Source organism: Misgurnus anguillicaudatus, chromosome 10 (assembly GCF_027580225.2).
Source record: "Misgurnus anguillicaudatus chromosome 10, ASM2758022v2, whole genome shotgun sequence".
Lineage (NCBI taxonomy): Eukaryota > Metazoa > Chordata > Actinopteri > Cypriniformes > Cobitidae > Misgurnus > Misgurnus anguillicaudatus.
The window spans coordinates 21,984,096-21,996,576 of record NC_073346.2 but is presented as its reverse complement, the minus strand read 5'-3'; the positions used below and the strand labels follow the sequence as shown (position 1 = coordinate 21,996,576).

General features: G+C 38.2%; 3 protein-coding genes across 4 annotated transcripts in view; 1 reads left to right on the top strand and 2 right to left on the bottom strand.

Annotated features, from left to right (window-relative positions):
• LOC129447986 (serum paraoxonase/arylesterase 2) overlaps positions 1-12,481 on the top strand; it is a 315,340-nt gene that overhangs the window by 259,806 nt on the left and 43,053 nt on the right. The window lies entirely within an intron of this gene.
• LOC129448205 (uncharacterized) lies at positions 78-6,589 on the bottom strand. The gene is made up of 4 exons (XM_055210396.2): positions 6,435-6,589; positions 6,229-6,292; positions 6,036-6,150; positions 78-3,444 (listed from the first exon to the last, which is right to left on the bottom strand). Exons 3-4 carry the CDS (start codon positions 6,126-6,128, stop codon positions 436-438), a joined length of 3,102 nt encoding a protein of 1,033 aa, XP_055066371.2. The 5' UTR covers positions 6,129-6,150; positions 6,229-6,292; positions 6,435-6,589; the 3' UTR covers positions 78-435.
• Positions 7,094-11,973, bottom strand: smg9 (SMG9 nonsense mediated mRNA decay factor). The gene is made up of 13 exons (XM_055211717.2): positions 11,411-11,973; positions 11,167-11,241; positions 10,843-11,071; positions 10,632-10,729; positions 10,429-10,541; positions 10,210-10,321; positions 10,031-10,126; positions 9,851-9,936; positions 8,777-8,883; positions 8,562-8,669; positions 8,294-8,419; positions 7,906-8,047; positions 7,094-7,701 (listed from the first exon to the last, which is right to left on the bottom strand). Exons 1-13 carry the CDS (start codon positions 11,552-11,554, stop codon positions 7,623-7,625), a joined length of 1,515 nt encoding a protein of 504 aa, XP_055067692.1. The 5' UTR covers positions 11,555-11,973; the 3' UTR covers positions 7,094-7,622.

Sequence of the window (12,481 nt, the reverse complement as noted above, 5' to 3'; positions counted from 1 at the left end):
TTTAACAAACCATCTCATGTTAAAAGAACTTTGTGTTGTATGAAAAACGATTAAAGTTAAAAAAAGAGCAACGAATGTTGAAATGCTCTATATGTGTGTGTATTGTTTTTATTACAAACTGATTAGAATCAAATCACATGTGTACTGTATGACAGAAACCCTCTTAACTATTATAGTTTATAAATCAAAGAAAGGCAAAACTCTGTTTCTCTTTGATCATCTTTAACGATATGTACAACATTCACCACAGAAGCTAGAGGTAAAACAAAAATACCAGTACATCTATAAAAATGCACTATTGGTGTTAAAGTATCACTTTTTAAACAATTATACATTTTACTTTCAATCGTCAGTCAACAAATAGGATCCACCACCATAACGTATACAGACATCCAAAAGCGAGGAAAGATAAACACACAAAATTAAACATCTGGTTTAAACAGCAGAGGGAGGTTCGTTCAATCCACCATGTTTTTTGCGTGTGTGTTTCAGGGGTTTTGTATTTTTAAGCATGTGCCACAATAGAGCAGAGGGTCTTGCAAACATCTTGCCACAGATACAATCAAATGCTGATATGCATTGTTTTTGAGCATACTGTCTATGCTTAGTCTTTAACCCTTGTTTGTGCCTCGCCAATTCATGTGCCCCATTGAATGTACTTCCACAGCATGCACAAACAAATCGGACAGACTCCGCGTGCTGTACCTGGTGCCTCAGTAAATGAAGTTGCCGCTGAAACGAGCATCCACACTTGCATCTATATAACCGCGACCGCTGGTGCAAGTAGCGATGACGTAGCCTTAGTGAGGGTTGTCTCGAGATGGCACCACAATGACGACAAGGGAAGATAGACTTTGAGCGCCATGTTTTTTGCTGAGCTAAATCCTTGCTTTTTCTCTGAGATTTGGCCACTGCTTTAAGGGAGCCTGTAGTAGGATTCTTGACCTTGGCCGATGATGTGTGCGAAGAAACCTTAGGCTGGTTCTTTTGTAGAAGAGCGCTTACCAGAGTCGGACAGGACGCATGAGTCACGAGGGCATTTGCAGGTAACTTAAGAGGTTTCGAAGCAGGTATGGACTTGTTGCTGTTGCTTGATACTAAAATGGGTGCAGAGAAATTGTGCATAGTGGGCGAAAATGATACAACAACTTGGTTCTGAGTTTGAAGAGATGGATTGTAAGGTGTAGGAATACAAATGGTCGTCATAGATTGCTTGGCCAAGGAGGGGCGCACTATGGAGAGTGAATGACCAGAAATATTCCCAGATAATTGAGAAGGTGTAATAATAGCTACAAATTTCTGTCTTGGAGCAGGAATGGACTTATTACTGTTGCCTGATACTAGAATGGGTGCGGAGAAATTGGGCACAGTGGGCGAAAAGGATACAACAACTTTGTTCTGAGTTTGGGTCGGAATACGAATTGTCTTCATGGTTTGGTTGGGAAAGGAGGCACGCACTATGGAGGGTGAATGAACAGGAGGATTCCCAGGAGGTGTAATATTGGTTACAAATGTCTGTCTTGGAGCAGGTATAGACTTATTACTGTTGTCTGATACTAGATGGGGTGCAGGAAAATTTATAGTGGGTGAAAGGGTTACAAAACCTTTGTTCTGAGTTTGAGGAGACGGATTGTAAGGTGCAGGAATATGAATGGTCGTCATGGATTGGTTGGGCAAAGAGGGACGCTCTTTGGTGGATGAATGAACAGGAACATTAGGTTGTGCAACCATGGTCTGTGTTGGGACGGTTGTTTGCGGCAGCGTTGTTACAGTTTGACCAACAGTTTCATAAATTTTAGTAACAGGTGTCACAGTGGGAACCAAGTTCGTGCTTTTTAAGTTTTGACTAAGCTTTGTGGAGGCTACTGTGGGAGACAAACCAGGAGTGGGCAGTTTTGGCATAGGAACAACCTTGAATGTTTTAGGCCTTAGGATGTGGGAAGGTACCTGTGTTCCTGGGGTGGCTAGCAAAACGCTCATTTGGCCTGTAGGTCTTTTCCAACAGGCATGCCTCTGGAAAGCATCCTGCTGGGGAAATGTGTTGAAGCAGCCTTCACAGATATAAACAGCAGTGGGATGTTTGTCAGCTATGTGTTTGAGCAGGTTATCTCTATTTTTACATTCCTTCTTACACATACGACACGAAAAAGTGGGATTTTTCTCACAATCATTCCTATTCTTCTCTGCACTGGTGGATGAATCTGTCCTGGAAGTTGGAAGAGTCTGAGACTCAAATGTGCTGGCGTAGGACTCTGGCGGAGATGTTGGAGGGGTTTGAGACTCAAGTTTGATGGTCAAGGAGTCTGTCTGAGATGTTGGAGGGGTCTGAGAACCAAATTTGATGGGGGAGGAATCCGTCTGAGAAATCGGAAGAGTCTGAGGCTCAACTTTGATGGTGGACGAATCTGTCTGAGAAATTGAAAGAGTCTGAGAATCAAATTTGACATAAGAGCAATTGGTCTGAGAATTTGGAGGAGTCTGAGACTCTAATATTCCTGAGCAGGTAAATGACTCTGCATTCTTACTTTGATTTGCATGTGTCTTCTCATGACAGCTTTCCAAACTACTCTTCGAGTTATCAGTGTCGAAACCTGTAGAACATTCCGAGTCGGAGCTCAGGTCTTCATCGGGTCTATAATCCGAGTCTCCAGAATACCGAACATCATCCTCTTCATCAGCAGAATCAGTGCTTTCTTCTTCCCCTGGTACCTCATATTCCTCCTCACAAGCTGATTCTGATCGGCTTGAGGGAGATGAGGAACGTGAAGTGCTGGGGGAATTATTTTGTGCTTCTTTATTAAAGATAATCTTTACATGCTGACTTGTCACCGTAAAATAACTGCTGCTAACCTGCTGTGCACCTTCAGATAAAGAGTCCATAGGCAAACATTTAACAATGTCATTACACTTTCTGATGCAAGTGCGAGTTTGAACTTGAATCGCTTTACTGTGCGACACATTCAAATGTCCAGGCAGACAATATGAATGATCATGCAAAAACATACTGTCCCAGCTCTGGATGCTAATGGACTCGATGATGTCATCAGTGTCTTTCATTTTAATCAAAGGTTTAACATCTACCAACTCCACATCTTTCTTATGTGTTGTTAGTTCCTTCTGATGATTCTCCAGATGCTCATTCAGATGCCACGAGCTTACAAAGGGGACTTGACAGATCGTACAGAAGAGGTGGTACCTAGGATGTGCGTACTTTAAGTGTAATGCCAGGGAAATTGCGCGACTGAAATTCGTCTGACATAGGTGACAGCACACTTCATCTTTGTGCGTCTTAAAGTGTTCCATCAGTTGATCTAGGAAGGGGAACTGCTCTCCACACACGCAGCACAGACAATCTTCATTTCCGACAGGTATTGTGTAATCATCCTCATCACTGGATTCTCCAGAGATCCCGTAATGTGTAGTGATCATGTTGTTGTCACGTCCCTAAAAGAGAAATTAGCAAACTGATGAAAACTGAAAAGATAGTTTGCACAATATATATCTGTGATAACAACACCAGTACAGTGCAACGGCAATAGTAAAATCCAAACTGAAAACAAGTAGGAAATTATGTCATGTTGACGGCTTAGCATGAGTAAGCATAAATGTAAAAAATGTAAAGGTTTGGTTTCCTAGGTTTGAAAAATGTAAACTGTTGTGTTGTGCTGAGATTAGTTTGGGTAAGTGTAAACATTGTCATGTATTTATTTCATCATTCTTCATGTATATGCTGCACAAAATATATTTTATGCATTCAGCAGACACTTTTTCCAAAGCGAGATGGGGAAGTCTATGCAAATGTTAACCTTACCTTAAAAAATTATGGTTTAATCAAAAGTAAGCATACTTATATCTCAGATATCAATATTTAGTGCCTTAAATACCATAAAAATGTCACATTCCTAATGTTCTTTCTTTTAAGAAATTTGCAAATTAAAATTTAAATAATAATAATAATAATAATAATTATAATTATTGGAGGGGTCTGAAATTGTCATCGTAGGTGCATGTCAACTGTGAGAGACAATCCAAAAAAAAAAAATCCAGAAATCACAATGTATGATTTTTTAACTATTTATTTTTATGATAACGCTGCAAATAAGTATTTGAACACCTGTCTAACAGCTAGAATTCTGACCCTTAAAAGACCTGTTAGTCTGCCTCTAAAAGGTGAAATTGCCAAGGAGCTTGGTGAAAAAAGGTCCACTGTTGGAGCAAACATTAGAAAATGGAAGTAGCTAAACATGACTGTCAATCTCCCTCAGACTGGGGCTCCATGCAAGATCTCACCTCGTGGGGTCTCAATGATCCTAAGAAAGGTGAGAAATCAGCCCAGAACTACACGGGAGAAGCTGGTCAATGACCTGAAAAGAGCTGGGATGACCGTTGCCAAGGTTACTGTTGGTAATACACTAAGACGTCATGGTTTGAAATCATGCATGGCATGGAAGGTTCCCCTGCTTAAACTAGCACATGTCCAGGCCCGTCTTAAATTTGCCAGTGACCATTTGGATGATCCAGAGGAGGGGAGGAAGTCATGTGATCAGATGAGACCAAAATAAAACTTTTTGGTCATAATTCCACTAAACGTGTTTGGAGAAAGAAGAATGATGATGAGTACCATTCAAGAACACCATCCCTACTGTGAAGCATGGAGGTGGTAGCATCATACTTTGGGGGTGTTTTTCTGCACATGGGACAGAGCGACTGTATTAAGGAGAGGATGACCAGGGCCATGTATTGCGAGATTTCGGGGAACAACCTCCTTCCCTCAGTTAGAGCATTGAAGATGGGTCGAGGTTGGGTCTTCCAACATGAAAATGACCCGAAGCACACAGCCAGGATAACCAAGGAGTGGCTCTGTAAGAAGCATATCAAGATTCTGGCGTGGCCTACCAGTCTCCAGACCTAAACCCAATAGAGAATCTTTGGAGGGAGCTCAAACTCAATGTCTCTCAGCGACAGGCAAGAAACCTGACTGATCTAGAGAAGATCTGTGTGGAGGAGTGGGCCAAAATCCCTCCTGCAGTGTGTGCAAACCTGGTGAAAAACTACAGGAAATGTTTGACCTCTGTAATTGCACACAAAAGCTACTGTAGCAAATTGACTTTCTCAGGTGTTCAAATACTTTTTTGCAGCTGTATCATACAAATAAATAGTTAACAAAATCATACATTGTGATTTCTGGATTTTTTTGTGGACATGCACCTACGATGACAATTTCAGACCCCTCCATGATTTCTAAGTGGGAGAACTTGCAAAATAGCAGGGTGTTCAAATACTTATTTTCCTCACTGTATATATGTTATTGTCTACTGAAGAGTTATCCCTTCTCTATTTTTTGGGTATTTATTGCTTCTGTTTGTGCATTTTAATTCACAGAATTCCTACAAAGTGCGTTGTCTCCCCCCCAAAAATATTTTTTATCACATCCATAACACATGTATATTTCCTTTATTTAAATAGAGAAAATGTATAGACTGATATTTTTCTGTTGTCTGGACTCTGACATCAAGAGTTTAGAAAAAAATAAACAGATGGTTCAATATTTTGGTAATTAATTCATTATTTTAAAATTTATAATTTAATTTTTGACACAACCATACTAACACATCACTTACAATGCATTACATGCTATACATTTTATCGTATGTGTTCCCCGGGAATCCAACTATTGACATTTTGCACTGTTAATGCAATGCTCAAGCAGTTGAACTATACGTTATAGAAACCTGTCACATCTAAGTAGTGCAAAACACAAACTTACTTTGCATGTTTCAGTTTAATGTGCGTGACTGTCATGGTCAACAACTGGCAAGCATTCAATTCAGGACTTTATTTGCTACAAAAGCACCACCTATAAAGTAACTTACTGTAAAATAATGAACCCACTATCTATACACCTATAAAGTCAATACAAATGAAAAAAGTCAACACAGGATTAGTCTGTGCCACAGTTCATTGAAAATGGTGAGACTTGAGTCTGCCGCCTTATTAGGAGGAACTTGACTGCTTTCACATGAAACTTTACTTACTAAAGACTTGATGCCAGGATCAACTGCTTGCTGCAACTCCATCGCAGAACACTCCTCCTCTTCCTCCTCCTCCTTACATGGTAGGATTTCCATGGCAACTGTTTCACAGCTACTTCTGAAACAGTGAGAATAAACAATATAAATACATTAAATATCCTACAAGAGGAGTTGTGAATACCCGGATGTAACTTACCTTTCTCTGTACAATGTGTGATTGGCTCTAAATCTGAATGTTTCTATTCATGTTGAAACTTTTCCTACAATACATAAGTTAATAAGATTAATGCATGCATCAGCAACTTGGAGAAAGTGGAGAATGGTTAAGCCTTGCCAGATCGTAAAACATTTTACAACCTCATATAGTCAAGCCCAAAAAATGAACAAAAGTTAAATTCAAACCTTTCATTATACCGCCATTCTCTTTAACAGTATGCAGAAGAGCAGACAGATCTGGAATTGATGTCTTACAAACACGTGAAAACTCACAAAAAACCTTTTTAATCATAATTTACGTGTTTTGGGATTAGCTCCTCCCCACACATATGTGCGCAAGCGCGAGTCCGTCTCTAAAATCATTCCGGGCAACAAAGGTATGTGTTGCGCATGCGCATTTATTTATTTTATCACATGAACAAACAAATATCCATATTTAATCTAATAATGGTTTGATTTATTAATATTGTTATTATTCCACAATTAAATGGGCATGATTTACCTTGTAATTATGTATATGCTAATTTGGTTTAGTGTGTCCATTAACTTGGTTTAATTCTTTTGTTATTTTATGACATATTAACCCATATGTATGCAAATTTGTACTCTGCTAGATAAGTACGGCTCCCCAGTCACTTTCTTGCCTTGGCCTTTTTTATTAAATTAAAATCATCAATCTCCCTTGGATCTTAATGCTCTCTATATAAATCATTGACATAGGCTAGTATCACACGGTCCTGCATAGGGTTTATCTTAGTAAAAAACTAGGTTTGATACATTTGTTTACATGTTTTGTGTTTTAAAAGTGCAGCAATGTAATAATCACTTATAATAAGTAATGAGACTTGCTGAACAACACTGCTTTAATAAAACCACCAAGCTTAAACTTGAAAAAAATGACAATTTCTTCTCATGGATCATTTATTTAGAAACATAATCTATAATCGCCTTAAAGAAACAACTGCTTGTTCAAACAGATATCTTTAAATACACAGTGCACTATTTTAAACATTGCATTGTTTACATCAGCAGAATGCAACTGGAAAAACAAAAAAATTACATTTCACGGTTCACATCGCCAAATCTTTGTACACCATCTCTTACCATACAATTAACTTTAATCTTTAACACTTGACTGGTTAATGTATGGACTTTGCAGGCACTGGTTAATTCTCAGTGAACTAACAGCACATCCAATGCCGCAATCCAGACGTCACATAGGAGCTGCTGGGTTAAACTTCTAGAGAAGTTTGTTAAACCCAACCCAGCTCTACTTCTGTGCCTTAATCTTCTCTTTGAGAATGGTCCTTTTTCTGAAATCATCTGAGGGCCCAATTCTCTTTACCAAGGACCTTAAAGGTTTCCACGACATCACTATGACAGCAGCCGGCTATACTCAGAGAGGGCAGATGACTTCTTAACACCATCCCAAATTCGAGCCGCATAATGAAACCTAGAAAAACAAAAGCAAGTCATTGATTGTGATAACAAACAAAACTCTACTTAAGAGAATGATGAAGCTTAATATTGTCTCAACATAATAAATTAATATTAAAATACTAAATTTAAACTTATTTTAATTTAATATGCACATTTCAATTCAGAAAACTAGTCTATTATGATAAACAGCAGCATTATGTCTATCTGTGTGCCTTACCAGTTTTTCTCAGTGAGGATTGTATGCGACAGCTGACTCCGGGACATAGCCAGGATTTGACTGCGAAACTTAGACACCAGAGAAGAAAAACTGGGATGGCCTTTATAACCAGGAAGCAGAGAGAATAGGGGAGGACCTGAACCTGGTACACAAAACATACAGGCCACATACAACTTATGTTAAAGGGTTCATCCACAAGTCTGGAATCTCTAGTTCATCGATAAAGGCATACATGCAGTAAGTTTGTGTAGACTGTGTAAATAAAGCAATTTTTCACACTTTCTTTAAATCTATAGTTGAGTCACATCCATCACACTAGTCACAGTAATTATAATTTATTAATTCAAACACAACACAATCACAGTAAGTTGTCTTATCATTTTCTGACCTGCTCTTGTCAAAGCATCTTCTCCATCATTTTCCATCATAGGCAATAGAAAAAGATTGACTTCTGTTTCCAAGTAGTCTCGACTCAAGCCTGGAAATATGTTGCAGTCCAACATGGACAATGTACCTACAATACAAATCAAAAAAAATATCACAAGAGCCAAACAAACAATAACCAAATCACCAGACATCTATGAAAGAGTATTAGACTAAATTGTTTACTGACTGATGATGAACCATGTTTTGACTGTCACGTGAAGCAGACTAACCTTTATATTTTAGATGGGAATAAGCCATAAGCTTGTCAACCACCATATGCATCTTCTTCAGGTTCCGTGGACAGAACTCCTCCCGTCTTGCTTTGTTCTGCAAAAATACTTTCAAACAGACAGAAATACACACATTAACTAAATCTGTAACACTAAACCATCATAAGTTAAGTAAATGCCAATGCTGCTTGAGAAGAGATGATGAGTTGTCTCACCTATGTGAGGATAATATTCAGAGGCATCATCAGCTCCTGAGGAGCCAGTGCTGTCATGGCTGGCAGATGGAGTTGAAGGTTTCAGCATCTCAGCAGTCTGCAAAAACCTGGTCAGTGACAAAATCCTTTAGTTATATACCACACAAGTTTTCTAAAATGCCATCTTCCACATTTATAGGTTTTAAATGTCTCTGGGTGATTCTCATGAAATTAGACTTATGAGGTGTCATGAAACATTTTAATAAAGTAGTAAATGTCAAGGAAGAGTATCAAAATAACAAGCATACAGTTACAAACATCTCTTCACATACTATTTTGCACATGATTTCATATGACATCATACAAACCAATTTTGTTGTTTTTTCCACATTTAAGGGGGAAATTTTCATTACCGCAATGTGTCCATGACTGGATTTGTGTTCTTTGACATGGAAATATTTATAATTAAAAAATCTAAAAAATAAAAAGCTTCAGTGCATGTTATACTATAAACATTTACAGTAAAGAAACATGTGGTATTTGGTGGTCATTGGTAAATGTAGAGACAATAATAAGGAATATAAATGTGTCCAAGAAAAATTTTCTCATCTTCCGCAACAATTTTAATCATTGTTTAAGCCCTCAATGAACTAATTTTTTTTTTAAATAGTTGGAATGGTCATAATTGACTGTGACACTTAAGATGGCTACTAGGTAGCTTATTTTTTTTCTCTCCAGATAAAAGTTGAATTTTTGTCATAGTACCTAGACAACTTTTTAGTTCTCATTACCGAAACATTTTGTAAATGCATATATTTAATGTAATATCATGTTGCGGTAATGATAATTTTTGATAATAATAATTTAAAAATTTTTAATTATTCTATAGGAAATATTTTTTAAATTCTCTAAAAATAATGATTATAGTAAGTTCAGATATGTGCAAATTATATGTGCAAAAAAAAAATTGGCTTCAAGGGCTTTTAAAAAAAATCTGATGCTGAACACCTTCTAAGTCTGGATTTCGTGAGAATCACCTCTCTTTATTTTAAGTTCATCATCTATGCTTCATTTAAACTGAAGCCAACAACTTACCTGTACAAGTTGGTATCAGTGAACCAGTCCTGAATTACAATCACAACATGACACACGGTAAAGAGGAAGGCAGTGATCTGCAGAGACTAAACCCAAGAGTAAAAAAACATATTGATACATTTAAAAACACAGTTTTAGATAGCAGTGTATGATATAGAGCGCTCTGCATTAATGACTAACCTGCATCTCCACATACGTATGTGGCAGGTTGTATTCGGGGGGAAGCTTGCGATCATTGTTGATAAGATGATCCAAAATAGAGGGGCTCAAAACTGGCTGCAGATGAGAAACAGGGTTAGTGTATGAACTTGAAGCAGCTGCTAGGATTCAGAAGTTAAGGTCAGGTCCTACAGTCTGACCTGTGTGTCCAGAAAGATGACTCGCTCCTGAGTGATGTAGAAATCGATACCGCTGCTTTGATTTCCAGCCCTCTCTTTAATCTCCTGTGTTTGAGCTCTGAATACATATGCCCTGTTTAACATACAACCAATGGGTGAAACATAAAGCATAATATTTTGTGAGGACAATAAAGCAAATCAATTATTCATGATGAATCCATGTTGAGCTTTTCTTCTCACCTCTGGTCCTCCTCTGGGCTGTTGGCTGACAGAAGAGACATGACTGTGGATTTGCCTGTGCCTTGCAGACCAATAACTCCCACTACCAACATGTCCGTCTGATCACGCAGATACTGTGATAAACAGTTTAACAATCAACACAACCATTAAACAGACATTAAACACTTCCTTTTTTGTCATAAAATAAAAAGAAATGCTCTTGCCTCCATAGCGCTGTCACACCAATTCATTTGGTCATCCACTAGCTTTATGCTGTGCTTCATCTTCTCAGGGGGGAGGAGCTTAGTCTGGCCAATCACAGCTACAAAATACATAGTGACGTAAGATATAGGAGATAAAATTTAAAGAATCAAAATGCACAATAATTGCTAGTAGTTATGGATTAAGGAGGAAAATGTGAGAAGTTACTCACAGGATCAACAGCTCCACCAGATGCAGCTGAGCCCATGCCTCGGTTTTGGATCTGGTAAACAGGCTGAGTCGGGCGCTGGCCTTCCCTCTCCAGTTTGGCAGTTCCTGCACCTGAGGCTGAAGGGGGAACATCAGGTGTGGTCCCAGGTTTTCCCCCCTCCTCTCTGGGTTTAATAAGCATGATTGGCTTCTCCAAAGCTGCGGTCCCACTTACAGGAGCACTTGGTCTGGACTGAAACAAAGTAGATAGAAGACATAACCTAATCAAAAACATATCACTGTTGCTTGTTTGTGTATGACAATCACACACTTTAAGAATATACTTACTCTTTCTCCAGGAGGTTTGGCAAGAATTATGGGGGTCTTCTGTAAAAGGGGACCTGTAGGCTCCTCGCTACCATCCTAAGAAAACCAATATAAAAACATTTCTTTAAAAAAAAAAGTTTAATTCAAAAAAGAAAAAATGATCATGAAAAAGATGCCTCTTTTAATACCTTCATACAACATCAAAGATAGAGGAATGAGGTTTTGATGCTGTGTAGCTCGTTCAGAAACAAAAGCGGAATCTCACCCTGCGCTCGCGGGGAACGTAGTCTCGATCACGGCTGGGACCGGAGAGGTTTTGTCCTGGTGGTCCTGGATCTCTGTCTCGACGTCGCCTTCTCCTCCTTCCCTGCCCGTACATGCCGGGCTGGCTGTGACCGGACTCCGACATCTGGATGCTACTGTAAAGTGCTGTATCGCTGAGTATTTTCTGAATCTGTTTGCACAACTTCACACAGCAACTTCGTAACGTTTAAAATGTAGCATTTTCATTATATACAACCTACGAATAGAGTATCTTTATTGATTGGTAACGTTATATTGATTAACAGACTAGGAACACTAAATATCAAGAAATATTAATAAATAATATCCAATATGTTCTGACTTTCTATTTCGGTAAAGTACACGTTCTATAAAGCAAGCTAACAAAAAACAACAACATCTACTTCATTACATATAACGATGTAGATAAATATTTGATTGTCGCTATCAGATCATATTTTTGACTACAGCATCTTCATCGTATGTAGAAGCAGCCTATAAAACGGAACTACGTAAAACCAAACCGGTACAGCCTTGAAAATATGCCGATGGGAAACAAAAACAGTGATCTGGGTTCCAAACGTTACGCGTCATTAAACGCGCACGCGCAGTTTGATGTACAAATTATTAAGTTTCATTTGTAAATAATGTATAGGAATATTACATCTAAATTGAATTTATATACAATTTATTTAATATTACACATCAATATGGATTATATATATTATATCATCTCAAAAATAATTATTTGAAAAAATTTCAATGAAGTGCATTTCTATCTTTCTGTGGCCATTGTCAGAAACTCCGAATATTGAATATTCAGAATATTGAATATTGGTCACCTTTTAGACATACCGTAAATATTAAATGCAGACACATATATGATTGTGATAATTAACATTTTCCAGGTTAATATAGACGGGTTGCACGGCGACGTCACTAACTGGTTGCGCGCGCAACCGAGGGGCAGAAAGAAGAGAAGTGCATTGTGTTGTATGCTCGTAGCGGTGTCTGTAAGTCAAAATGCCAAGGAATTGTTGCGTGGAAAATAGTA

What these genes read in the sequence shown, in the direction of transcription:
- LOC129448205 (XM_055210396.2), bottom strand. Translation starts at nt 6,128, where the DNA reads ATGGAAATCCTACCATGTAAGGAGGAGGAGGAAGAGGAGGAGTGTTCT. An exon ending in ATCCTGGCATCAAGTCTTTA is followed by an intron (nt 3,445 to 6,035) that starts GTAAGTAAAGTT and finishes TTTCTCTTTTAG; the next exon opens with GGACGTGACAACAACATGAT.
- smg9 (XM_055211717.2), bottom strand. Translation starts at nt 11,554, where the DNA reads ATGTCGGAGTCCGGTCACAGCCAGCCCGGCATGTACGGGCAGGGAAGG. An exon ending in ACTGATACCAACTTGTACAG is followed by an intron (nt 8,884 to 9,850) that starts GTAAGTTGTTGG and finishes GTCACTGACCAG; the next exon opens with GTTTTTGCAGACTGCTGAGA. An exon ending in TTCCCATCTAAAATATAAAG is followed by an intron (nt 8,420 to 8,561) that starts GTTAGTCTGCTT and finishes TTTGTATTGTAG; the next exon opens with GTACATTGTCCATGTTGGAC.